The sequence below is a fragment of the Anguilla anguilla genome, chromosome 11 (assembly GCF_013347855.1).
Source record: "Anguilla anguilla isolate fAngAng1 chromosome 11, fAngAng1.pri, whole genome shotgun sequence".
Lineage (NCBI taxonomy): Eukaryota > Metazoa > Chordata > Actinopteri > Anguilliformes > Anguillidae > Anguilla > Anguilla anguilla.
The window spans coordinates 17,372,148-17,399,610 of NC_049211.1; the positions used below are offsets into that span (position 1 = coordinate 17,372,148).

The 27,463-nt window shown below is 51.0% G+C and overlaps 1 protein-coding gene across 11 annotated transcripts in view; it reads left to right on the forward strand.

Moving 5' to 3' along the window:
• The window catches only part of LOC118207295 (serine/threonine-protein kinase WNK2-like), a 43,539-nt gene that overhangs the window by 13,425 nt on the left and 2,651 nt on the right, over window positions 1-27,463 (forward strand). For 2 of the 11 annotated variants that reach the window (XM_035380721.1, XM_035380722.1), the window contains exons 3-30: window positions 3,945-4,117; window positions 4,257-4,477; window positions 4,788-4,945; window positions 5,819-5,907; window positions 6,333-6,552; window positions 7,927-8,218; window positions 8,625-8,749; window positions 9,281-10,021; window positions 11,287-12,039; window positions 12,231-12,269; window positions 12,759-12,842; window positions 13,198-13,677; window positions 14,676-14,954; window positions 15,205-15,254; window positions 15,489-15,651; window positions 16,005-16,121; window positions 16,468-16,638; window positions 16,746-16,797; window positions 16,985-17,101; window positions 17,422-18,233; window positions 19,302-19,359; window positions 20,090-20,163; window positions 20,837-21,453; window positions 22,415-22,635; window positions 23,146-23,355; window positions 24,351-24,449; window positions 26,274-26,318; window positions 26,942-27,240. In XM_035380721.1, coding sequence (XP_035236612.1) covers window positions 3,945-4,117; window positions 4,257-4,477; window positions 4,788-4,945; window positions 5,819-5,907; window positions 6,333-6,552; window positions 7,927-8,218; window positions 8,625-8,749; window positions 9,281-10,021; window positions 11,287-12,039; window positions 12,231-12,269; window positions 12,759-12,842; window positions 13,198-13,677; window positions 14,676-14,954; window positions 15,205-15,254; window positions 15,489-15,651; window positions 16,005-16,121; window positions 16,468-16,638; window positions 16,746-16,797; window positions 16,985-17,101; window positions 17,422-18,233; window positions 19,302-19,359; window positions 20,090-20,163; window positions 20,837-21,453; window positions 22,415-22,635; window positions 23,146-23,355; window positions 24,351-24,449; window positions 26,274-26,318; window positions 26,942-27,240 — 6,759 coding nt within the window. Of the gene's footprint in view, window positions 1-3,944; window positions 4,118-4,256; window positions 4,478-4,787; window positions 4,946-5,818; window positions 5,908-6,332; window positions 6,553-7,926; window positions 8,219-8,624; window positions 8,750-9,280; window positions 10,022-11,286; window positions 12,040-12,230; window positions 12,270-12,758; window positions 12,843-13,197; window positions 13,678-14,675; window positions 14,955-15,204; window positions 15,255-15,488; window positions 15,652-16,004; window positions 16,122-16,467; window positions 16,639-16,745; window positions 16,798-16,984; window positions 17,102-17,421; window positions 18,234-19,301; window positions 19,360-20,089; window positions 20,164-20,836; window positions 21,454-22,414; window positions 22,636-23,145; window positions 23,356-24,350; window positions 24,450-24,896; window positions 25,668-26,273; window positions 26,319-26,941; window positions 27,241-27,463 lie in introns of those variants that run through there. The other 9 variants (XM_035380728.1, XM_035380724.1, XM_035380731.1 and 6 more) reach the window with 9 other exon arrangements.

Here is a 27,463-nt window from a genome sequence, read left to right on the forward strand (position 1 = left end):
CAGGGCAGCTATGGTTTACTGGAAGTTTTCTCATGTGCATGCTTGTTTGTATGTACCCTTCTGTGACTGCCCACCATAGGGTTTATTTTTTTTTACCCCTGAAAACACGGAACATCACAACAGACTCTGTGGACATAGCTGGGCATCTTGTTAAGTCATTTCATGTTTTATTTTTGTTTTTAGAAAAACGACCCAGGCCCTCGAGAACAACAGAGAATGCACAAAGGTTATCGGGTTCATTGTTGAGGTCTTCAACACACAAAAAAGGGCCTTTTCTTTTGTTGCCCATTCAGAAGTAGAAAAAAAAACATTTAGTCATTAGCCTTAGGAAACACAGCCTCAAATGGACACATCTGTTTAAAAGCAGGGCCACTCTGTCCCCACAAAAGGCCCGGCTGACTGTGGAGGGCCCTGAAAGCTGGGAGGTTATTCAGTGGGGGACAGAGCGTCTTTCGAGGCCTTTCGCAGGCCTGCTCTGGGCCAGACGGCCTTTCTGCTCACGCTCTCCATCCCTGAACACCGAGCGGTGACCTGGCTCTGAGGGCGGCCGCGTGGGGGGGAGCGGGGGGGAGCCTCCTCTCGGCTCCGACAGCACGGATGCTGAGTCACGCTCGCTCAGACCACCGTGCGATGCCTCGTATTGTTAAAAACAACGTCTGCAGCATTTATTACTGTCTATCTCCCCCCCCCCCCCCCCGGTTTCTTCAACTATCTTTATTATTTTATTACTCTTTTTATAGCAGAGCGGCCATATTCCTTTAATAATTTGTCTTTGAGTTTCAGAGGTTGTTGGGTTTTTAGGGCAAATTTGTCCCCTCGGTCCTTGTATTTCTGATGCATTGACCTTCCTGACACAGCAGACTGGGGGAGGGCTTTAGAGATTTGGCTCAGGAGGTACTGCTGCCTGTTGGCTATCCTGTTCTTTGTAAAATAAGGGAAATCAAATATGGTTGGTGTTTGTTGCATTCTTGCCCTGTTGTTACCTGCAACAGGTTATGGTTACATAACATGTTGTAGGTGATGACAGGTTAAGGATGCAACAGTGATGTGACGTAATGGGGTGATGGCTGTCTGGTAACATTTTTCTTTTTTTTTATTACAAGCATAGGCTGTGAACTCAAGCACTTATTCTGTCTGCACCAGAAGATTATTTTTATTTTTTGCTTTTAATCTTGGTGATTAAAAAGCTTAAAACTGCAATCCTCACTGTAATGTTTCCTTTTTTGGCACAGAGGGGGAACTGCAAAATAATTTCATCGTAAAATAGGTTTTAAAATATTAATAGGCGTTTTTAATGTTTTTTTTATTTTTTATTTTTTAAAGATGTAATGAAATGGGTTCTGGCAGGTTCAAACAGTCAGCTTATTGAGGTGAGGACAGCAGTTGATGTCGGTTTGATTTTCTCAGCATGGGGAAGAGACACTATCCCGGATCTCGTTTCAGTGAGGATGCGAATGTGGGTGTGGCCTGTAATTCACTAACCCGCTGAGAGGCTCTCCGTAGGGTCTCTGAAGCATCAAACATTCCTGTGAACGGTGATGTTTCGCTGCTGTTTCAGCTTTTAAAATGTGGGCCTGTGTATGAATTAAAAGAACGGCGGCAGTGCTTTTCTGCAGTCCGTCTCCTGGAGGCTCGTGCACTTTAAGGAGTCTAGCAGGAGTGAAAGCGTCTAACAGTGTGCTCCCCCCTCCTCCCCTGGGGGGTGAGCAGTTTATCAGCGCGGTGGAAGACGGGCCTGGAGGTGGACGTTGCAGCGATGCCTTGTGCATGCTGTAATGCAGAGCCCGGCTCTCGCGCACTGCACTAATGGAGTTAAATATTCAGGCGGAGTCAGGTTGACAGAGTGCTTATGGATTGCTTCCTGCCGATGTCACAGGCCATTTTCTGTAGCGGTGGCCCGTCGAGAGGGCTGGGAGCATGCGCCAGACTGGGCGCTCTGCTCTGAGTGCGCTACACTGGGGCTGTAGGGCCGGTGTGCATATTAACGCTAAGGCTGCGTCCATTTATTCACGCAGCTTGTGTTACTCAAGCCAGCTTTCATAGCCTACATTTACGGCTGGGCATTTGCTGAAGCCCTTTCAGTGCTGGTTTCTTACAGTGCGGCAGAGCTGCTGGTGCACATCGCAGCCAGGATGGAGACCACTCTGCAGCTGTGTGACCTCATCCTGCTCCCTCATACCATGTACTGCACTTAGAGCGGTACAGTATGAAAAGGCCCTGAGAAAATACAGCTCTGACATCGTAACTTACAATCTACACGACTGTTCTGCCTCAAGAGAATTTGGAGGCATATTAATAAACCTTTGCGTTCCCATATTGCATTGTCTTAATGCAATTAGGAATATTACTTTTTTCTATTACCTGGGATCAATTAGATGACTTATGTGAGAAATGTGAAAGCAAATTACAATATCAGGTTTGCTGAATGCAATTTAGACGGCAGAATGGTGAAATAATCATGGATGATTGTGATTTGAGATGAAAAAGAAAAATAGGTGCGCAGAATATAAGTGACATTCTGTTATGCTTAACGTATTTCCGGATGCTGCTGGTGCTCGCGGGTGTTTGTTTCCTTGCTGGGTACAGTGAAACTGGCACGTGAGGCATTAATAATGCAGTCATTCCTGTGTTTTAGAGAAAGGAGAAGCCGGGGCTCCCGGCCCGAGTGCACGTTGGGCCAGCCGCAGCGCGTTGCCAAGCGCCGAGCCGCGCGAACAACGCCGTCATGGCGGCTCTGCATTATTTATGCGCCGTGCGTTTGAGGAGAGCTGGGAAACGGCCGCGAGTGCTGCAGTCCTCGCCCCTCGCCTGCGACCGACGCCGAGCGTGCTCCCCCGCCCCCACCCCTCTCCTCCCCTCTCCTCCCCGCCCCCACCCCTCTCCTCCCCGCCCCGACTCCTCTCCTCCCTGCCCCCACCCCTCTCCTCCCTGCCCCCGCTCCTCTCCTCCCCGCCCCCAGCCCTCTCCTCCCCACTCCTCTCCTCCCCGCCCCCGCCCCTCTCCTCCCCGCCCCCACCCCTCTCCTCCCCGCCCCCACCCCTCTCCTCCCCGCCCCCACCCCTCTCCTCCCCGCCCCCACCCCTCTCCTCCCTGCCCCCGCTCGCACGCACGCGCACCACTGCCCCTCAGCCTGCTCTGTATCTCCCCTCACCTCTCCTCCACATCGGGCTCGTACGCTGTTTGTCGTTTGCGGCGTCTCTGGGATGCCCGTCTGCAGTGAAACAGCGCTGGTATCACTCTGTGTATTACATAACCTCTCTCTGCATCTGAGCTGCCGAGCTGGAGAGCCCGTAATGCAGTGGAGGCGCTGGCTCTTACCGTCGTCATCGGTTACTGGATTTATTCAGTCGTAATAAGTGTTCATTTGGGCAGTGACCTTCAACCTTATGACGTGGGCTCTAATGGCATTCCGCTTCGGTGGTTAGTTCAGGTCTGGAGGCAGACGCCATGTCTTCCCGTATGCAAGTGTACCCAACACAAAGAAAATGTTAAGCCTGTGTTCAGTAACAACAGTATTCATGTGATCGTTTGGGACAGTGGTCAGGGTATAACGTCAGAGTGAATAAGAGAACTTTTGACCTACCTGTGAGTTTAAAATTGTGATCGAACACTATGCAGTTTTCTAGAGAAGTAAATATTTTACTATAGTCTATAGTAAGCTGCTCATTACATCCATGGCTTCTGGCTCGTGATCAGGCATTGCTTTTAGCATTTTCATCTGCTTCAGACAGCAAATGTGCCAGTGGACTGTGCAGGCATGTGATGTGTGTGTGTTTCTCGTGTGTGTGTGTGTGTGTGTGCGTGTGTGTGTGCGTGTGCGTGTGCGTGTGCGTGTGTGTGTGCGCGCGTGTGTGTGTGCGTGTGTGTGTGTGTGTGTGTGCGTGTGTGTGTGTGTGTGTGTGCGTGTGTGTGTGCGTGTGTGTGTGTGTGTGTGTGTCTCTCAGGACCGGAAGCTGTCTCGGGTAGAGAGGCAGCGCTTTAAGGAGGAGGCGGAGATGCTGAAGGGGCTGCAGCACCCCAACATCGTGCGCTTCTACGACTTCTGGGAGTCGCCGCTCAAAGGGAAGAAGTGCATCGTGCTGGTGACCGAGCTGATGACCTCAGGAACCTTAAAGACGTGAGTGGGGGGGGAAGCGTGACCGTTCCACATTAAACCTGTGCAGAACGGGGCTTCTGAAAGGGGGCCGCTCTGCGGCCCGTATTTCGGCGACGTGGCAGGAGGCTTCACTTCTCTCCCTTCCTCCCTCCCTCTCCAGCTACCTGAGGAGGTTCAAGGTGATGAAGCCCAAGGTGTTGCGGAGCTGGTGCCGGCAGATTCTGAAAGGCCTGCATTTCCTGCACACCAGAACCCCGCCCATCATCCACCGCGATCTCAAATGTGACAACATCTTCATCACGGGCCCCACGGGCTCGGTTAAAATCGGCGATCTCGGCCTCGCCACCCTGAAAAGAGCCTCTTTTGCCAAAAGTGTCATTGGTAACTAGTGCACTATTTAATTATGTATTATTGTGTATATCTGAGAGAGAATGTATATGCACATACATATATTGTGTGTATATTTGTGTATATCTTTGTTAATGGGTTGTATATCTGTATATTTTTTACTACTGATAGAAAAGCAGTGCATGCCATTTTGTCTAATAATACATTATTTTTGTTATTTGGTTAAATTCCATTTGAAATGCTCATTGCTAATCTCAGTAACCTAAGCAATTCCATGGGACTTCATTATGGACATGGAGCTGAGACCGAAGTCAAGTGTGGATTTTCCCCCTTTATTTTGCAGGTACTCCTGAATTCATGGCCCCGGAGATGTATGAGGAGCACTATGATGAGTCAGTGGACGTGTACGCCTTCGGAATGTGCATGCTGGAGATGGCCACCTCAGAATATCCATACTCTGAGTGCCAGAACGCGGCCCAAATCTACCGCAAAGTCACCAGCGTGAGTCACACAGGTCCCCGGGAGTCAGCACTTTCCCAGCGGCCCACATACAGCATCTTCACTTATTATCAGAAAGATATTTATCAGAATAATAAATGTGCATCTTATTATTTTTTTTTTCAATCATTGACTCATATATAATGTATTCAGTATGCTGTGCACTGGTTACAACCTGTGGGCCTATATTATATTGTAGGGTTGGGAGACTATTAAATGCTGCTGCATCTAGTGTACTGTATATGAGGTCTGGTAAGTTGAATAATTTGTGTGACCATCCAGCCCCTCAGCCCTGCTGCTGAGGGTGGCAGCAGTGTCATTAATCCCAGTAACCCTGCATGAGCCAGTGGTGATGATGATGAGCTAGTGATGACAATGTTAGGGGGATCGCATCACCTTGTGTTCTGTTGCATGTTGAGGGGAGGAGAGACTGCAGTGCTCATAAAAATATTCCCTCAAGTCATTTCTTTCGAGACCCTTCCAAATTTCAGTTTTTATTTTGTGAATAGTCGTGGTGTTTTCTCTCTTCCTCCCTGTGTGTAGTATTGTCCTGCTGTGTGTAGATTTTGGAGGACTGTGCAGTAATTTGAGCCCTAGTGGAATGGGGGTTGCCTTTGTGCACTGTGGTGGATTCTGCAGGCATTAGTCAGCAGTGTCTCTGTCACTCGCTCCCCGCTGTTGTACAGAGCGTGTCAATAATTCAGTGGCAACCTGGTGAGAAGTCTGTGGAGGACCTTGTCAGGAACTTCTTGACATGAGGCTTAGATATAAAGTTAGAAAATACTATAAATAGGAAAGATAGTGATCTTTTTTCATGAACAGTTTCAGACAATGGCTCGTGTAGACCTTACGCAATGTTTCTTTCATTTTCTACAGGGGGTGAAGCCTGCAAGCTACAACAAAGTCACTGATCCTGAAATCAAGGAAATAATTGGGGAATGTATCTGCCAAAAGAAAGAAGAAAGGTCAGAGTCAGTTCCATAACAATGAACTAAGTGGTCTGACTGTTTATGTGTAATCTCCTGTGTTGGTGTTGATGGCCAGCTTTTCACACCACACTCTTATTTAAAGTATGTCCTTGAGCAAGGCAGGTGAGGGGGAAACCTGGTGTAATGGGTGGACATTAGTATGGAGGGAACCGTTTACTTCTGGGTAAATGAAGTAGTTCTCATTCGTATTACCCAGTTATTATTTATAATTATTAACGTTGTTGTTGCACATATTCTTGTGTTCTCTAAGATATTACCGCTTTTTATCGGGCTGGGAAAAGTGTAATCTGACCCTTTGCTGTGCCGTCGGAGCTGTCAAACTGAAGTGCATGGGAAACCGCCTTCACAGGATGTTCCCCGGAACGAGGCCGACCGTAACGCCGCGTCTCCCACTCTCACAGGTACTCCATGAAGGACCTCCTGAACCACGCCTTCTTCGCCGAGGACACGGGCGTGCGGGTGGAGCTCGCCGAGGACGACGACGGGAAGAAGTCGTCCATCGCTCTGAAGTTGTGGGTGGAGGACCCGAAGAAGCTGAAGGGGAAGTACAAAGACAGCGGCGCCATCGAGTTCACCTTTGACCTGGAGAAGGAGGTCCCGGAAGTGGTGGCTCAGGAAATGGTAAATCCAAAACTGGCCCCCCGTGGAGTTTAAGTTGCATCATGTTCTGGGTTTGCTGGTGGCAGTTTGTGTTATTCTCATAAATCTATACAAATTAAATTATACTGTATTATGAAACTCTATATGGAACTCTCCCTGTCAAAATAAAGGTAAAATAAAAAAGTAAAACACTTCATAAGCTTGTCTCTGAGTAGGCTGCTTTCGACTTGGAGGTTTGCAGGGTGTGGGAACCACAGTTAAATCATCATACTGGCAAGTGACACACGAAGTGTTGCCTTCAATTCTCTCTTGAAGGCAGGGTTTCTGTCTGGGTGTTTTACAGTAAGCAGTTATTTGAGTAATTTTCTGCCAGCACTGTGGAGATGGCTTCAGCCTTTTGACTTGGTTCTTCCTGAACTGCGGTGGTGCAGAATGAAACGTGTGCTGACAGCTTCCTAATCTCTATATCAAGAATGCTGCGTAATCTGCATTCATATCGCTGGGGAGGGCAGTGTTTGGATTCCAGGAACGCAGTGTTTGTCTGCTTCCTGTTCATCAGATAATGGCAGGTCCTCGGGCGTCCGGCTCCGCATTGTTTTCCGCCCGCGTGCTGTGCCAGCGCCGGTGACGGTTGAGGCCGAGGCGAGCGGTGTCCTCTTTCTTGTTTTGGTTTGACGAGACGAGGGCCACGGCGGGCGCTGTGAAGCTCCGCCTCTCTTGCCGTTAAACGGGGGAAGGCGGGGGGGAGGTTCCTCGCAGAGGAAATGAAGGAGCGCCCGGCTGAATGGGGGTGCGGGTTCCTCGGGGGGCGTGGCCGCAGAGGAGCGATCCAGTAGGCTGAGTGATCCGGGGGTTTTATTCACATGCTCTTGAGCTTGAGTACAGCAGTGCTGAGCGGGCTGTTTTTGCCTCCTGCCTAAGGGGGTTTGGAGAGGCGGTGGGGGCCACCCCCCAGAGAGAAACAGGAGCAGGACCACAGGGAAACGCCCCATCTGCGCGGCAGCGTCCGCTGGCTTTAATTAGACCCCATGCCATTATCTGTGTGCCCTGTCAATGGGAGACGCCACCACTGAGAGCCAGCGCCATCGATCTCCAGGACCAGACACTTATCTGACCTTCTTTCCCTGGTGCTGGGTTTATATTTACAGTCTCTGTGCAGAATACTGTCCTTTATTGGAGACCACAAGGCCTGTTGACATATGAGATGTGCATTCGGGATTTAGCATTCTAAAAGCATTATTTTGGTCTCATTTTGATCACATAAATGCATTCGTGACTCACAGGGAATCACAGTGCTCAACTTCCAAAATTCCAAAATAGATTTTCCCTTTTATCCCCGCTAGTGTTCTCTGTTTTTGAGAGCGCTCCTCACGTGGAAATGCGTCTGTCTGGCAGGTGGAGTCGGGCTTCTTCCACGAGAGCGACGTGAAGATCGTGGGGAAGTCGATCCGGGACCGCGTGTCGCTGATCAAATGGAAGAGGGAGCGCACCGTCCCGGCGCGGGACGGGGAGGAGCCGAGGGACCGGGAGGGCCCCGACGGCTCCAGGGCCCCTCCGGCCGTCCCGCAGGTCCCGCCGGTCCAGGCTGCCCAGACGGCACCGCCCATCCCCCACGAGTCGGAGGAGGCGGAGTCTGATCAGCACGCTCGCCACTGCAACCTGCCGGCCAGCGTCACGTCCGTGACATGTGAGAGATGCACACGCGGACACACGCCTGGTCATATGTCTGGCAGATAACTGAATGTTGTTGTGTCTTGTGTAATTGTGTCACGTGTGTGTTCTCTAATCTCTTGGTGGTGCTTAAAGTATGGAGTGTATGGCCCAGAACATATCTTGTTAATGCAATGTATGCAGTAATTTATGGCCTGGACTTCCTCTAAGTAATGCAGTATAATGTGTGGCCTGGGCTCTCTGTAGTTAATGCAGTATAATGTATGGCCCAGCCCCTTAAGCTGACATACTGTAGTGTAGCATGTCGTGATTCTCTGATTAAGGCAGTGTAATACAGTGTGCTGCCTGTGCTGCGTCTGTGGCTAATTGATGCTAATTGATGTGTGATTCATGCCGTGCCTGTGTGTGCTGTTTCTCTGTAGCGGACAGCACCTTCGACAGTGGCCTGGGCTCCACGGCGTACTCGGACTCCCACGGCAGCCAGCGCAGTGTGCTGTACCAGTCCCTGCAGGAGCCCATCTCTGCAGGCCCCTCCACTGCACCGCAGGTCTGTAACACACTCGCACAGAGGAGCTCTCTCATACTCTGCGTGCAGATGAACACGCCTTCTCTCATTCACACACTCCTGTACTGCTGTGTGCACACACACACACTCACACACATTCTCTTTCTTTTACATACGCGCGCACACACACACACACACACACACACTCACACACATTCTCTTTCTCTCACACACTTTCTTTTACATACGTGCGCATACCCACACACACACATACGCGAACACACACACACCCACTTAATCTCTCTCACACACACTTTCTCTCGCATACACACACACACACACACACATTCAGACCCACACGCCCACACCCATTTCCGCATGGCCTGCCTGACTCTGGCTCTGGCTGTGTGGCAGTAAACACCCACTCTCCTGGGCTCTGCAGTGACGAAATGAATTCTCCTCTCTCCGCATAGATGCCTATCCAAAAGCACGCTCGCTCATTCTGCCGGCGGTGTGCTGCTCTCCCGGAAACTAAAGCTGAATGTGTTCTCTCGTTTATGGCTGCGTGAGCAGCATCATTCCAGCGTTCCCTGTGTGGTCCCGGAGCCCCTCCCTCCCCACGCGCCCCCCAGGTGTGACTGCCACTGCGGGGCGTTGGGAGTGACTGCGGGGGGCAGGCGGGGGAGCGCCTCCGTCATCGAAACTCTGAGGAGCCGCCCTCAGCCGCCCCCGCTTTTACGGCCCTGCTGCTGTGGGCGGAGCCAGGGTCTGCGGGGAGACCGCACGGAGCAATCAGAGCGGGGTGCAGAGGACCCGCCCCCCCTCCACACCGCCTTTGTGCTGCTGCCGGTGCCTCCGCTGTCCTGGGACTCCCGTCGCCACAGCGACTCGTCCGCCGATCCCAGGGAGGGCGGGGGGGAGCCGCTGGGGCTCCGGCACCACCGGGGGCACTACTGCCTGGCCTGCGTGGCCCTGCTGATGAAGCCGCGGGCGGAGCTGTGGGGTGGGGGCGGGGCTGGGGGCGAGGCCAGCTCGTGCGCGGGCACCCGGCGCCCCCGCTCCCCCTCGCCCACCAGCAGGACCAGCCAGGAGGGCACAGACCTCTCCTCCTTACACAAGTCCTTACAGCACATCATCAGCCGCAAGCCCGGCTCCTCCCACCTCAGAGTGCCCGCCCCCTCCGAGGGCGCGACGTACCAGCCCGGGCCCAGCCACGGGGAGCCCGCCGCGTACGCGCACGAGGACGGGGCGGGCGGGGCGGCCGCTCAGGCTAGCAGACCCCACTGCGGTGTGGGAAGCGGACTCTCTCTCATGGTATGTGTAGGTAACGGAGCTGGCTTTGCCCCCGGCCCCCGCCCGCTGTCCCGGCTGTGCCTGCAGAGAGGCCGCGCGGCGCCGCCGGAGACGCCCGTCAGACGCATGGAGCTCCACTCCTCTCTCACTCCTCCCTGCTTCGCCCCGTTCTCCAGTAACACACGGCTTCCTTTTCATTTCCTTTCACTGAGTGACCCGTAACCCGCAGCCCTGGAGCTTCTCTGTCGCTCTCAGCTTCTTCACTGTGGTGACGCCTTTGTGTCCGTTACACAGGCTCTGCGATCTAACTCCTCCCCCGGCCCCCGAGCTTCCCTGAATGCCTTTTCTCTGCTTTACTGACTGGACCTTGGCCCCATGCACTCTCAGTTCTTCCAGAACCAGGAGCGCGTTTGCGGTACCCTCCAGCTCTCAAAATGAGTGTCCTCCCCCACTCCCTCCCTCGCCCTGAGCATGAAGCTGTAGACAGAGGGAAGGATGACTGGTTGGAATTGCTGCCCCACCCGCTCCCCTCCTCGCTCTCTGGCCCTGAGGCTGTAGACTCCCACTCTTATCGCAGCCCGTTGTGGCCCCTCTGCTTCTCTTGGCTCCCCTGTGCGCTCGGTTGCAGATGCCTGTCTTAACCTCCGCTTATAATAACCCTTGGTGTGTTTGGATAGATTCCTGTACAGTGGCTTTTGCCTCAAGTCTGCCGGTAGTTTTTTTTCATCAGATGGTGATTGTTTTCTGCTCCTTGCAGACTGTCGCGTCTCTGGCAGTGCCAAGTACACAGTCTTATATCTTTTATGTCTACACAGACATTCTACCTTGTCAGCTACTTAGAGATGCTTTTTCAATTAATGATCAGCACTGTAGCGATAGCGTATGCAGTTTTTGAGGGAAATTCCTGAAAAGACATATTTTTTAATTTGCTGGTTTTGTTTTTAAGCATGTGCCATGATGCAGTAAGTCACATGAACTGCTATTCAGTCAAGCAAAAGAATCAAAATCAAGAGAATTTTGTTTAGCAGAACTCTTAATGAGAGTACAAATTCATGCTCTCGGAGTTTCAAAACCTGTTTAAACCTTTCAGGAGCAAATTTTGTCGTTCATTTAACGCCTTAGGACTTTCACATTTGGAAATCATTTCTCTTATTTCAAAACTAGCATTGCACATTATCTACGATAAGTCTGCACAGATGTGCTTAAGGCGCTAATGTATGGACCGTCATTTAAAAGAAAGTCAGTTGGGGGAGGAGTCATAAGTGACAGATGTTCTTCTTTTTCAGCTTGGTGTGTCGGGGGTTCCGAGCTCAGCTGCATCTGCAGCACCCCCAGTGGCCCAGCAGTCTTATCAGCAGACTGTACAGAGCTTCCCAGTGGGGACCTCCGCTGCACATCTCAACCAGCAGCCAGCACTGGCTTTCTCTGCTACTGTTCCACCTGTGCAGCAGATCCAACAGCCTCCTGGGGCATTCCCAACTGTGCTGCCCTCTGTCCAACAACAGCATCAGCAGCCTGTGCAGACTCTACCCACTGCAGTGCCTACTGCACAACCAATCCAGCAGCCAGTGCCGGCCTTCTCCACTGCACAACAGATCCAACAGCCAGTGCCGGCCTTCTCCACTGCAGTTCCTACTGCACAGCAGATCCAACAGCCAGTGCCGGCCTTCTCCACTGCAGCTCCCAGTGCACAACAGATCCAACAGCCAGTGCCGGCCTTCTCCACTGCACAACAGATCCAACAGCCAGTGCCGGCCTTCTCCACTGCACAACAGATCCAACAGCCAGTGCCGGCCTTCTCCACTGCACAACAGATCCAACAGCCAGTGCCGGCCTTCTCCACTGCACAACAGATCCAACAGCCAGTGCCGGCCTTCTCCACTGCAGCTCCCAGTGCACAACAGATCCAACAGCCAGTGCCGGCCTTCTCCACTGCAGCTCCCAGTGCACAACAGATCCAACAGCCAGTGCCGGCCTTCTCCACTGCAGCTCCCAGTGCACAGAGCATCCAAACCACTCCTCTTCCTCCCAGCCAGCAGGTGAGTGGATAATTTACAACTGGCACTTCGACTTGGCCATCCTGACCTCCTATCCGCACCCTGACACAAAAATATCAGAAAGTAAAGTGGTTTTCTAGACTAATCCATCTGCCATGTGAACATGTGAGTGACCTGCTGGTGCACTATTTTTCTTATTAGTTTTCCTTACCCTGTGTTTTCATTTCTCATAGTTCCAACCCTATTTCTACACTGCAGCTTTCCAGTCACAGGTAGATCTCTGTTCCTCTTCAGTGTTCATTGAATCTGGGGGGGCAGACTGTTCAGATTTGGGCTAATCATGTACTGCAGAAAACTGGCTATAAGAGCAAACCTTGTGTGTCTGTGTCTTAAAAAATGAAGGGAAACGTATTGGCGGGTTGAGAATGAATGAGTTGAGAGTGCATTGTGCCGTGATGTTCACGTGCAGCTCTCCCCAGCGAGTCCATAAGCTTTTTTTTTTTATTTTTAAGTGGCAGGTTGTCTCCTGGGATGGCTGTGGCAGATGCTGGTATTAGCTAGGCCCAGGGACAGGATATGAAACCGAGACATTTGATTACATTCCGTAGCGGGAAAAGGCAGATGTCCGAGCTAGCTCTGTAATTGGAGTGGGCCCATCCCCCACCCTTCTTTCCCCTGACCCCTGTCCTCCAACCCCCTTGCTTTCTCTCTCTCTCTCTCTCCTCCCCGCCACACCCCATCTTTGTCTGTCCTTTCTGCAGCTGCTGTCTATGGGGCAGAGCCTTCCCCAGCCAGGCCCTGACGGACAGATCTCCTGCACACTGCCACCAGCGCACTTAGCACAGGTAGCCCCAACTCCCAGCTTGAGGCCCCCCCCCCCCACCCGTCGGTTCATATTAGATCTTGGGGCCCAAAGCGTACAGATGGTACTGACCTGTTTTATGGCAGCCACAAGCCGTGGATTAATTTACATGCAAACGAGCTCCCTCGCTGTCTGCATGTGATCAAAGAGCTGTCGCTTCTACTTCCTCCATTAAAAACCGCCTTCGCAATTCCTGCCGTAATTTCTACATATGAGATTAGCATTCGGTTGTGTGACCATGTGACCTGGGCCAGTGTTGCATCATGGGATTGTGAGATGTCTCTCAGCAGGCACACGTCTTTTATTGGATTTCTTTCTCTTTCCCTTTGCCTTTCCAGTTTCCTCCACCATATCCAGTTATTCCAGCAGGAGCTGCCATTGCTGGAACTGAACCTTACCCTCTCCCTGCTGTCCCTCCTCCCTCCAGCTTCCCCAGCACTTGCACCCCCCCTGTCCCTCCCTCCTACTTCACCCCCGGACAGGCTGTCCCTTCCCACCCCCCCGCACCCCTCGCCCCCTCCGTGCAGGCAGGGGGCACCCTTCAGGCGCCTGGTTCTGTAGCCCTGCAGTACGCTAGTGCGACCCCATCCGTGCCGCTGCTTGCCATGGCAACACCCAGCCATTCGGCCCCGCCCCCAGTGCCGCCACCTCAGCAGGGTTATCCCTGCAGTCTGCAGAAGGGTGTAAAAACAGAAGCTCCTCCCCTGCAGCCTGCTCCCGCCCCTCCCCACCTCCTATTGCAACAGGCCCCACCCACAAACCTTAACCCCCCCTCGGTACCTGAGCCTGCACTCCCTGTCTCTGAGCACCCTGGACAGGTAAATGTAGTGCCACAGCGGCAGCCGCAATACACTGAATCTAGCGTCCTACCAATTAGGCAGGATTGTAGTAAATGTGTACGCAGGTGCAGTTCTTTGGATGTGTGTGTGTGCAAGAGTGACAGTCACTGCTTTGCTTACCTCAGTATGTGTGTGAGTGTTATTTGTAATATAATATGTCAGGAATAATCCATGACAAAGTGTGCGTTAAAGGGTTTTAAGTTAAAGTCAATGCGGGGGCGAAGAATCCCCAGACGCGAAGCTCACACCTCAGAGTGGATTATTCCGCTTGGTCTTTTGCCAAAGAGGAAAAAATAGAAACCGTTTTGCTGGCACTAACTACTTGAAGCCAAGGCTACTGTTGTAGCATGTTGCTATGGCTATACAGGTTGGTTACCTCAAAATAATGAAGCTGTCTATGTTGGCTAAATCCAGTTTTGATTAATTAGCTATGTTGGCAAAATTCAAGGTTCAAGGTGCTAATTACATTATCCATTTACAAACAACCATTTCAGAACGTCACATAGTAACTAAAATGAAATGGCTATCATTAGCTACACCATTAGTTAGCTTATTGCCATTAATATCTTTATGTAGTTATTGTAATTCACCAAACCACTCACGTTTTTATCAGACACCATTTCACATTTTTTCAATTCAGATTGCTTTATTGGCATGATAAAATCAAGGTCAATAAATAAAAATAAAAACTTTTCAAATCCTATTACACTGCCATAGCATTTCATCAAGGAAACACAAGGGTCCTCCTCTGGCTATGGGTCTCTCCTTGCGCTTCCAAGTCTGCATCAGACCCCTTCTCGGCTAACTGGCCTGGCAGCATATGAACTGAGAATGGTGATTTAACTTGATCCGAGCTACCTGTGCATTATACGGTTTTAACGCACACCTTCCAGCCAATCAGAATAGAGTATGCACACAGACCATGGTATAAGTACCATTAATATGATGTGTAATGTGTGGTGTTTGTTATCCCCCAGAAGAGTGCCGAGCAGATGCCGCCCAGCTGCCCCTCTGACCCAGGCCAGCAGAGCGGGCCCCAGGGCCCCGCCCCGGCCCGTTTGGGTCAGCCCCCCGCCTCGTCCCCGCCTGCGAAGGGCACGGCGGACCCAGGGCCTGCCGCAGTGGGGCTGGACCAGAACCAGGAGCCGGGTCCCTCCCCGCAGCTCTCTGGCACCCAGACTGCCGCGGCAGGCCCTGCCGGTGCGAGCCAGCCCCTGAGTCAGCAGCCCCAGGCCCCCGCAGAGCCCGGCCCCGAGGTACGCTGCTCCCAAACTCCCCCCCCCACGCCCCACTGCTGGGCCGTCCGTGTCCCTCTGCTTCCTCCACACACGAGATTTATAAACCAACACCATTTTGTTCTATCTTTGGCCATGAAAATCTTTTCTCTTCAGTTTTTTTACCTATTTTTTTTTGAAAATGTGTAATTTTATGTTTAGTGAGGTGCAAAAAGGAAAATAGGAATGTATTCAAACCTGTTTGTTTTGTGGACGGTTTTGTCACCTACAGGAGCTTGTACTGGAAAAACAGGTGCCGATTCAGAGCTACGGTTACGACAGGTATGCACTCATAATGCTCCTGATCTGCTGCCTCTCAAACTACAGCCTTTTTTGTTCTTAAATGGCATGCAATACAGATTTTTTATCCAGCCATGTTTCATATATGAAAGGTGTTGAACTGTACATCCCTGCAGCAGTACAGGGTTTAATGAGCATTTGTCTGAATGGCAGAACGTGATGTCATGTTGCAGTAGCGCTGAGGTGCCGGTAGTCAGTGAGTGTCTCCTCTTGTAGCGTCAACTCGGACGCCACCTCCGGTAAAGAGATGAGTGACGGCGGGGAGGGGATGCCGGGCGGGGGCAAGGCTGATGGGAAGGCCAGGAAACACCACCGCCGGTCCACGCGAACGCGTTCCCGCCAGGAGCGCACCACAAAGCCCAAACTGAGCATGCTTAATGTGAGTCTACCAGCAGACCAGCACTATATGTCTCGCATCTCAAAACATGCAGCCATTACCAGCAGGCAAATGCCTTTGAACTAATGACTGTTATTGCCACCAAACCACCACCAAAAAGAGAGAACTCCTTCCCGCTGTGGAAAAGACTAAATAATGCATGCCCCTGTTGTCTGGGTTTAAAGGAAAAGGCCATTACTCAAATATCAGGCCCTGCTTTCCTTGCACAGTGCGTGTTGTCTGCTGAATTAATTTGCTGCCTGGTCAGAATAATGACACAAAATGGCGGTCTGTTGACCTTTTCCTGTCCTCCTGTAATTTCTTCTGCTGAAACTGGCTGTGTGGCCTCACTGCAGGTCTGCAACACTGGCGATAAGATGGTGGAGTGTCAGCTGGAGACTCATAACCACAAGATGGTCACATTCAAGTTTGATCTGGATGGCGATGCTCCTGAGGAAATTGCGACGTACATGGTACATCAAAGACTAATCATTTTCTGTGCAGATATTGTGTGTGTGGAAAGCTGTCGCTCCAGTTTTCAGTTCTACTGTACTGCAGCAGACTGTGTTTTTTAGGAAGCAGGACTTCCCACCGCAGGCCTGGCAGAGTTGTAGAGGACTCAGAAGGCCGCTCCTGAACGCACTTTAGTTCCCTGCCCCCAGGCTCGTGGTGCAGCGGCAGGCACGCAGGACTGTGGGTGTAGGCGGCAGAGGCTGGCGTGCTGGAGGCAGAGCTGCGCAGTGCTGATGACTCAGGGCTTTACCCTGCGTGACGCTGCCCCGTCCCTGCACTTATTTTTAACCGCGTCTCTGGCCTCAGGTGGAGAACGACTTCATCCTGCCGATGGAGAAGGAGATCTTCATCGAGCAGCTGAAGGACATCGTGGACAAGGCGGAGGACATGCTGAGCGAGGACACGGAGGGGGAGAGGAGCTCGGACCAGGGCGCCAGCCCCCAGCAGGGCCACACCGCCGGGCTCCCGGGGGGAGAGGTGAGGAAGGGGGCCGGTCTAACTCACCACCGTCCAATCACGAGACATCCTCTCACAGACCTGCCCAATCGCAGAGCGTGCTCGCTCACAGATCTGTCCCTTTTCAGGGTGTGAAGACCCCTCAGGGCCAGGCCAACCAGCCCGTCTATCAGCAGAACGGTAACCCCACCACCCCTTACATTCACATGGTATTTTGGAAAATCATCATTTCTTCATACGATGGATTTTTACATGTTCTGTTTCTGTTTGAAATACTGATTCACAAAAGAATGCTGGGAAGGAGGGAGAGAATGATGGGATATTTCTCGCTGTGTTTAAGTCATTTTTATTCACATGTTCCCTGCAGTGCTCCATACAGGCAAGCGGTGGTTTATCATTTGCCCTGTGGCAGAGTCTCCCATTCCCTCCAAGGAGACGGCTTCATCTACGGAGACCTCAACAGCACAGCCTTCTGCAGCAAAGGGTACTGTCGCTGCTAGCAAACACATCCCACTCATGCAGCTGCAAGCAGATAGAGAGAGAGAGAGAGAGAGAGAGAGACTGAAAGAGTGACAGATGGAGAGAGACTGAAAGGGAGACAGAGGGGGGAGAGAGAGACTGACATTACACTCCGTATACTGTATGTGTGGAAACTAAGAGGAGACCTGAGCTGCTCCAGCCTGCTGTGTTATTCCACTGAAGGGCATGCATTGTTTGGCCCACTCGAGCTGCAACCTGATGCCTTCACTGTTGATCCTCAGGGTGTCTAGCAGCTAACCCTTTCTTTCCCTCACTGTTCTCCAGAGCCTGCAGCCATTCCGCCTGCATCGCTGCCACCAGAGGGCGCTGCATCACTCCAGGAGACCGTGAGGGCCGGTGGAAGCTCCGCCCCGCCCCTGGTCCCCTCGGCCTGTACGCCAGCACCATCTGTCCCCCCCCCCGCCCCCCTGCCCGGACAGAGGGGGGCCCAGACGCAGGATGTGAACGGTAACGTGGGGGGCGTGAGGCCCTCCGTGGCTCAGGGAGCGGGCAGCGACGTCCCGCCCGCAGACCAGCCCCAGGGCGCGCCCCTGAGCTCCGCCCCTCCCGCACACGCCCCGCCGCGGGTAGCAGAGGTCACCTGCGCCACCGTCGCCGTCTCGGACATCCCCTGCTGCCCCCTCGTGCCCCCCCTGTCCCTGGATGTGACCCCGTCGCCGCTGCCCCCCGCCCTGGACGTGGGCCACACGGGGGAGCCCCGCCCGCCCAGTCAGGGGGACCACGCCCATCCCGGGGTGGTGCTGCAGCAGCCCTTTGCCACGCCCATACAGCCCTCGATGGGCGGGGCCAAGCCCTCCTCTCAGCCGCAGAGCCCCGCCCAGGCGCCGCCCGGCCCTCCCCAGCAGGCGGGGCCCGGGGAGTCGGACGGGGAGCGCCCGCCCAGGGTGGAGTTCGTCGACAACACCATCAAGACCCTCGACGAGAAACTGCGCAATTTGCTGTACCAAGAGCATGTGCCGTCGCCCCCTACTGGTAGTGCTGCGGACACGGCCAGCTCCGGCACAGAGTTTGGAAACTCCCCTCCCGTCTCTGACGGCCAGGCTGGGGAGAGACCCACCAAGAAAGGAGACCCGCTGGTAATTTCAGTTCCACTGAATCGATGGATATACATCCTGTCAATCTGTCATTATTTCTTGGCACATTTTGGGGAAATCAGTTTCATAGCTGAATTTTTTTTGTAAATAAATGGAATGCAGGAAGAAGGACAGGGTAACTGCAGCTGCTTAATCTGCTTCCCCTGCTCTGACAAGCATAACACATAAATCAGTGGCTGAATTATGGTGTTATATCAGCAGTATTGAATATTGATGTACTCTGAAGGTGCAGCTAAGGGCAGGCAGGTCAGTAACTCTGAATGGGTTGGCAGTTCTGCTGTTGTCCCGAGTCCTCGGCCGTGGGGTGGGGAGATTCTGCCCCCGCTGATTGTCCAGGTCAGCATACCTCCCCCCCCCCCCAGGTGAGGGAAGGCTTTTAACAGTGCCAGAGTGCAATCGAAGCACTGGGTGGAGAACTGGAAGGACCCCTGGCCTGAATGGGAGGAAGTCTGGTTCTCTGGCTGCAGGTTGCGCATTTCCTTTTTACGGTGGAATTTTTAATGTGCCGCCGGGTGAGCTGAGGACGAGGCTGTCCGCACGTCCTGGAGCGCTGCCGCCAGATCTCTGCGGCTCATAAACATCACAGCGAACCGATCCGTCGCTCACGCACGTTATTTATTTTTAACGACACGATAAAAATGTGTTGATGGTATTCACAGAGCCGTTTTTTATTGGCGATGGGGCGTTTGTGGGATTTATACAGTATTCAATGACAAATTGGCCACAAGCAAGCAAAGACGCTGGGCTGTTGTCCGCAGCATCATGAGTTCTTAGTGGGCTCTCTCAAACGTACATCACATTATACTGCAAAATACCCAGGCAGTCTCCTGGGGCTGGCAGCCTTGCCGGAACTTTCTACAACCTAAAGCTAATGTGCACCAAGACCAGAGACAGGACACTATAGACAAGGCTGTGAGCGTTTTAACCACAAGTCCGACACGGAAACAAATGCAGATTCAAGCCGTCCGAACCCATGTTCTCTCTGCGGAAGTGCTGAATGCCTCTCCTCTCTTCTCTCCTCCCCTCTTTTCTCCTCTCCTCTCCTCTCAGCCTCAGATTCCAGAGGGGGCAGACAGCCTGGGGACCCTAAGTGACTCTGCTGTGGCTGGTGTGTGCACTAGAACTCTCAACGTTTGCATGTTCAGTTAGCCACCTGCTGTACTGTCACTTTTAATCCATAAAATGAAGCTGTAACACCCAGTTACTGGAGAAATTGATCAGCATTCTTTTTTTTTTTTTTTGCTTTTGTTTGCTTTAAGGAGAAGTCACCTGAAACCAAAATAATAATGATCTTTTCAGGCGTGTCAGGATTAGAATTCTGAATATCATTTTGAAAAGAAATGAACATCACTGACTGGTCTTATTTGACGCCCTGTAGAATTTGTTCTATACAAGCTGAACATTTTAGAACAATCCTATATGATTCCACGTCCGCTGTACACGAACAGATGGATTTAATTGTTGTGTGTGTGGGGGATTGTTGCTGAATCCTAGCTGTCCAGGAAAGAGCGATACAGCACCTCCTTATTTCCTTAATGACAACCCTTCAGCATCCTTGTCCAAAACAGCAGCTGATAATGAGCGTCCTTAGATGTACCCTGACACTGAGAAGGCCATTATTTTAATCACTGCTGAAGAGGCTGATTCTCATCTCAGGAATGCAGCCAAAGGCTGCTGAAGTACCTTTCCTGTGCTCGCGTCACTTTCTTCTGTGGGTTTCTGTTTAAAGCAAACGCATTCTGAGTAGATGCGTGCTGCAGCCCAAGTTCATTCAGACCTGAATATTTAAATTTCCAACTGATTACTGAATCCAAATATCGCCATTTGCTTTTTCGCAGGTTCAACCAGGACGAATAAGAAAGAGACGATCACCAGCTCCAGTTCACACTCCGGTCCCAAAGGCCGTTTCCAGGTATTTCGAAGTAATAGTGTGATAATTTCCATGTTTAGTGTTAGAAAAAAGTTGAATTAATTGAATTAGTCAACAGTACATAAGTGTGGGGTTACTTTCACTTTCAGAGTGCTTCCCTCTGTACATACGCATGCACATGCACTCTTTTTCAAAAGTGTTTGGTTGTAGCACCAGCTGTGTCCCTCCAGCATGTCACAGAAAGCATAGAGGAATGGAGAGTGATATGATTCCCTATAAGCTCCTCATCCTGCCCCTCCTCTCAACAGGAAATTTAAAGGGGAGATGCTCTTAAATACTCTCTCTACATTTGAAACCACTTACGAGCAGCGGGGCCCACCTAGCCTTGCATTAGGGTGTGTTTTCCCCCCCCAGCCCTGAGGGAAATGCATGCCTTTTATGTCTTATTTACCCTCGATTGACTCGGGAAATGATAGAACAGTAAGGTTGAAAAAAAAATAAAATAAATAAATATGTATAATACTAACATGCTGTGTTTCTCATGCAAATGGTTAAACACAGGTTCTTCTGTTGGGGGAAAAAAAAAAAAAGTTGAAATGATTTTGTGATATGGCATTCTGAAATGTAGACCATTTCAGAAATGCACTTTAGGTTATGGAGATTAATTGGACTTCAGTCCCTGCATTTATTTGTTTATTTTTTCTTCCCCCTGAAGATCGTTCCCACTGCCCCGGATGTGGTGAGGAGGTTGGAGCGACCCCGGAAGAGCAGGAGCACGTGTGGGTCCCCCGCCCCGCCGGGCGTGGGGGGCAGGGGAGGAGGGCCCGAGGGCGCGCCCGCCACCACCATCGGCAGGTTCTCCGTCGTCAGCGCCGAAGACGAGGTCGCGGCGAAGACCCGCAACAACCGCTACTCCGCCCCCCCGGACTTCTACGCGGACGCGCCCCCCCCCGGCAGCCCCGGGCCCAGGCAGGCCCTGCCGCGCGCCCACACCTCCGTGTCCGTGGACGTGACCGTGCACGGCCTCCAGCTGTCCTCCGACTCGGGCGAGGACAGCGGGCCGCCCAAAGCAGGCCAGGCGCCGCCCGCCGGCGGCCACGCCCACTCGGAGCACAGCGGCAGCGACCTGATGAAGAAGGCGGTGGCCTTCCTGCGGCGCACGGGCCGCAGCAGCAGCGCGCAGAGCTCCGATTCGCCCAGCCGCCAGGGGGGCAGCGGGAGCGCCCCCCCTGTGCACATCACCTCCCTCCAGGCCTCCTACGTCAGCAGCGATAACGACTCGGAGTTTGAGGACGCCGACATAAGGAAGGAGCTGCAGAGGCTGAGAGAAAAGTAGGCCCTGCTTTCTCCCTGTCCCCGCTCAGTTCTGTGTTCTTGTTCGCCAGACATTTTGTAGACGGGAGATTTGCCGCCTTCAGGAATATCAGGTTTCAACACCAGGGGGTGACTTTGAGTGCTAAAACTGGGTTAAACAAAAGTAGACTGAATGGGGGTAATGTCAATCACAACACCCAAGCCCATCTTTTTAACACCGTAAGATCACTCTATTAGGGTTCTCAATACATTTACATTATCACCCTGTTGTTGCACGATGTTAACCTAAGTAGATGTATAGTAAGCCCTGTCTGGCGTAATGCTTGTTTGCTACCTAACTAGCTACTACTAGCTAGGTGGCCAGCGGAAAACAGGACAGGAGTGTTGCCTGAGGAGCCGTAATTAATATTCACAAGCTGGCTGACCAGTCAACATCACGTAGCCTCAATGCTAGTGGAAGTTTTGAAAGTGAGATCTTAACACAACCAGCAGTTGCGTGCTGGCTTGTAATTATGTTTTCATTATTAACAAGGCTGTGTGACAATAACAGTATTTCTCATGTCTCTTGTAAACATTTGGAATAGACTGTGATGATTATTTTAATTGCATTGAGCTTTATTCACAGCCATGTATTTTACTGTGTTTAGGTTTAGCAATGCCTCAGCACTGCCCCTGATGCTCAAAGCGTGGCACTGCACTTTTTTTCCATTCCTTTGCAGTCAATGCAGGTGGTACGGCTTTTTCTCCACAGGCTAGAGGCAATTCCCATGTAAAACACAGACTCATAAAACGACTTAAATAATGGACTCAACTCAACTGGACAGAGAGTAGGCCGTTTTGAATCTGCTCTTGTATTGGCCGTGAGTGTGTGGAGCAGCGCAGTGGAGCAGCGCAGTGAAGCCTCTTGGCGCTGAGGCGCCTGTGTTTGCTGAGGCCTGGTGTCCCAGTAAAGCCTGGTGTGGCCTGTGCTCCCCCTCAGGCACATGAAGGAGATCTCTGAGCTGCAGGCCCACCAGAGAGGGGAGATCGAGCTGCTGTACAGCAAGCTGGGCAAACCCCTGCCCCCCGTCGTGGGCTTCCTGCACGCAGCGCCCCCCACTGGCCGGAGGCGCAGAGCCAGCAAGCACAAGCTGAAGGCCGGGAAGCTGCTCAACCCCGTGGTCCAGCAGCTGAAGAGCGTCAGCAGCAAGCCCAGCGATGGTGAGATCTCTGCACAGACCACCCTAACCTGTTTGTGGGAGTTTGTGTGTGTTTGTGTGCTTTTGTTTGTTTTTATTTGTGTGTTTGTGTGTGATTGTGTTTGCATACCTTTGTTTGTTTTCACTTTTGTGTTTGTGTGCATTTGTATGTTTTTGTTTGTGTGCATTCATGTGCGTGTGCATGGAGCGAGACTGAGTGAGTGATAGACTTCCCATTATGATGTTTTTTTTTATTTTCTGTCGAGTTTTCTATAGATGCTTCCATTAAAGTCTCTAACACAAGCCAGTCTCTTTCAATAGCTGGACAATGCCTCATCCTGGTAGCAGGGAAGTGGTTCATCAGTTTCCCCATGCCAGTGTACATAACATGCGGTCGCTAGCTAGCATACAGACATTACCAGAGACGATATGACATGAAATTTCAATGACGTGTTATCTAGTCACGTCTTACTTGGAAAAGTAAGTAACTGCTGACTACTGTGGAATAGACCTTTGTGTTTTTCTCCTGAAGGAGAGAGTGCTGTGAGCTCGGCTGATTCGCCGGTGAAAGGCTCAGACCTGATAGGCGGGAGCCCTTCCTCCAATGGCAGCACCCTGCCCACCTCCGCCTCGGAGCCGGTTCAGACCCAGCAGCCCTGCTCACTCAAGGGCTCCCTGTCCTCCGACAACATCTACTCTGGGTTCCATAGCGACGGAACAGGGCCACACGCACTGGGCCAAGGTAATCACCTGTCAGCTCCCTGCCCCTGCTCCTCCCTACGCACACACGCACAAACTCCCATACATACATACATGTACATTCCGACATGCATACATCCATTCTGTCACACACACGCATGCACGCACGCAGACACACACACTCACACACACACATTCATACATACACATACATAGGACTTGGTTGTCCCTTATTTGCATAAACTCATTCACACGCTCATACATGCTCACTCAAACTGAAGAACATGGGACGTGAGAAACCCCATCAGACAACAGTTCGCTGTAGGCCTCAAATGAAATGTACTGACAATTATTGTCATTCAGAAAAATAAGTGCGATATGACATACAGACATGTAACAATTCTCAAGTAATGGGTCAGAAAGCTCTTTATCACGGTACATTTTACGACTGAATTCTCATTTTTAGTGAATGAAACGTGCAGAAGCTTGATGAATTGCATTGTAGACATAATCTGCGTAAGCGCTGTATGGCAGCATGCCTGAATTTCAATGGCATCATGCTGACAGAAGGTTTTAAACGCTGCATATGCATCCGTTTACTGGAGGCTGAACATGTTGGAGAAAGAGTAGCCCTCTGAGAGTGACACACGGCGCTACAGAGGGCAGACACTTGCCGCGATCAGCAACAAAACGGTTAAATGGACGGCCAAACCGATTAAGAGCCTCACTGCGATATTAAATTGGCTTTTTTAATCATAAATTGGCCAAGCGGAGTCGTGTATTTTTCAGATTTTCGCATAATGGATGAGTCTGACTCCAGTCTGCTCTAACCGCGGTGGAGGGTGTGTGCTGGCCACGTCTCTCACTCTTTCTAACATGTGCAGTGTGTGCATGAGATGAATAGCCTGAGCAGAGGGCTTCCTGGCTTTGGGGCTGGGGAGAGCCCCGTAGTGCTGTTAAGGGGGTTTCTGATCCCGGCTGTGTGGACTTCACAAGTGTCTCTGTCTCTTCTCTTCTTCCCTCTATATTCATTTGCAGGCTGGACGGTTTACCACCAAACATCAGAGAGAGTGACCTATAAATCTAGTAGCAAACCTCGTACCAGATTCCTCAGTGGGCCTGTCTCTCTGTCCATCTGTTTGTATTTGTTCTTTTATACTTTACTTCATTTCACCCGCCTTCCCTCTTTTTCCTTTCCCTCCCCCCCCCCCCCCACTTTCATATTTGAGGCAGCTGCTTGAGTTCCACACTTCTGTTTTTTTTTCCCCCCTCTCTGTCTTCCATGATCCATCCTTTTGCGTTTATCCTCATAATTCTCCACCCCTTACTGTGAACCATGACTTATTTTACCCCCACCCCACCCCACCCCATACAAATGCTTTCGTGCACTGCTTTTGGCTCGCAGCCAGATGCCTAAAGCATATGTGGAAGAGCTCCTCTTCTCTAAGTGCAGATGTTGACATCCATTTGGACCTCCCCGAGTGTGTGTGCCAAAGCCTTTGTATTCAGTGTTTCCTCCTCCTTTTTTTTTTGAGTTCCGATGAGGCGAAAGCTCACGTCTGCGGCCCTTTCTGTCCTAAAAAGGGAAGATTCCTGGCCTTCAGTTGAAGAGCGGTCTCTTTCACACATGTTTGGACAATGAAGACGTGCATGTGACAGGCTGATTCTGTGCTAGGAGGTCACTGGAGGGGATAACTCCTGTGAAAAAAGGGCTGTATTTCAACATTACTCTACTCCACTGTTTTACTTTGTTGCCTTACCTGCATGATGACAAATGCTGATACCGAAGCACTCCAGCTAGCATTTTCTCTTCGTTTAGTTTGAGTTGGATTTTTTTCAGTGTCTTATTTGTGCTTGTTGGGGTGTTTCATGGGTATTTTTACTTTTTAATCTGTGTTCTCCCTGTCCCCTTCTTATGCACTGCGAGAACTGTGTCCTCTCTGTGCAATAAAAAAAAAAAGACCTGGTGGAAGAATTCAACTCCTGCCATCAAATAGGAGTTAGAGTAGATGGGTATCCCCAGCCTTTACAACCCATGGAGACTCCCCCCATTTTTAAGATACTGATGCAGTGGTTCAGTTCCTATTAGTTAATAAACCCTCATACCTTTCCGCTTGCTTTTATGTGCACCACACCAAAGTTAACTGTTTCTGCAAACTGAATCATTGTGAACAGTTGATAGACTGTAGATCTGAGATGGACAGAATAGCTTGGTAATGCAGAGATTTGAGTCGTATGTTGGTGTAACTTGGTAATTGTTACATGGCAACAGTATCATGACTATATTGGGAAAATGTTGGGTCAGCTGGACATATACTGAAGTTCACGATAAGGCTTCAATTTCAGCAGCAATTTTTTATAAAAAGACGTTTAATGAATAGATACATTTGATTTAAATGGAAACATTTAAGAACGTGTTCGGGTTTTTTTTATTGTTATGCTCCTTTTTATCCTTGTATTTTAGAGAACGTACTACGCTCTTAGTAGGGTTTACTGGTATGGTGGTACAGTTCACAGGACAGAATTTCCTGAATATATAGACCAAAAATACATTATTTCCTTTTACCATTTTCTAATGGCGTAACCACACAGTTCAGCCTGAAAAATCCCCTTGGAGAGACTTTTTTTGAGGGTGCAAATGGTAGAAAATTGCGATGTGCAACCTCAAGGATTTATAGCAGTGAGATGTGGACACCTTTCTAAATTCCTGTATCATACAAAGGGCTCAGACTTCTCTTCCCGTTCTAGGATGTCTGTCTAATTTTTATTTTTGGAATGAGTGCACCAGTAGCAGGTCCAGCATTTCCCATTGAAATCACTGACTAAAATTCTCCCCCTTCTTCTTTTTTTACTCCTTATGATGGCTTTGTGTGTTACTTTGAAGCAGCTTGTCCTCCGATCTGTTGTTGCGCCGTCTGTTGAGGCCTAACTCTGTGTGTCTTGTACTGTTTTACCTCTTAGGGTCCACCCTGAAACGACTATGTCTAGGCAAAGAGCGCAGTAGTAGTAACTATCCCATTTTCTTTCTTATTCTTTTTCCTCTCCGCATGAGCAATCTTGTTTCGTTCTTCCTAGTATTTTGGCACCAAATTCCCGGCCGTTTCCACGGTACCTTAAATGTGACGTGTGTAGCACCACAGCACAGGCCGCGTGTTTAATTTCTAGTGCATGGACTGTTTGCTATGAAAATGTCTGTCCTGAAGTATTGATGTGACTTTTTTTTGTATCAGCATTAATGAGTACTGCTTTGTCTCTGTGCTGTGATATTGGCGTGGGGGAGGAGAAGCCCTTTACTGCTGGTTTTGGGCCCTCTCTAGGTCATACTCAGCAATTAATCATTTACATGTTGCCTTACAATAATGTGGATTTTAACCCAAAATGAAACCTAACCAGGCTTATCAATACACCATGGTCAAATGAAACCCGTCATCCAACATCTACGGATGAGCACAAATATCAGATTGGTTTTGCGCTGAAAGTGAGATTTAAAAAAAAAGAAATGCTCAGGTCATAGCTGCACAGGGATCTTTCTTGCTGAAGTTGACTGTAAAGAGGGCCAGGCCCAGCAGCCAAGCAGTTGCCTGCAACCAGAAAACAGGGCAGTGTTTGAGACCCTCTTTGTTCTGCAGGGTCCACTAACAGCAGCGGGCCAGCTGCGGCAGCGTCCAATCACAATCAGCAGCAACATTCAGCAGCGGCAGTGTCCACGCCCTCTCCCCCTCAGCCAGTGGCTGGATTTGCCCAGGTCCAGACCAACAACAGCAACAACAAGAAGGGCACCTTCACAGACGATCTGCACAAGCTGGTGGACGACTGGGCCAAGGAGACGCTCGCGGCTGCACATGCCCGGCCCTCCCTCAACCAGATCAGGCTGCAGCGCCGCTGGCAGGACCTGGAGGTGGGGCCCGCACCCACAGGTGTCCAGGAGGTGAGTGGCGCAGAGGGGTTGCGAGGAGGGACACACGGCTGGGGAAAGATATGAACGTTCCTCTCGTTGAAGCTGAGCCTCTGCGCTTGCGGTACAGACAGACAGGCGGGCTGGTGATGTAAATTGTGTGCTGAGATTGATACACAGCCTGCATCATACTGTAGAATGTCACACTGTAAATTTGTGAATAAGTATAATGATGCACTCCCCCCCCCACCCGTTC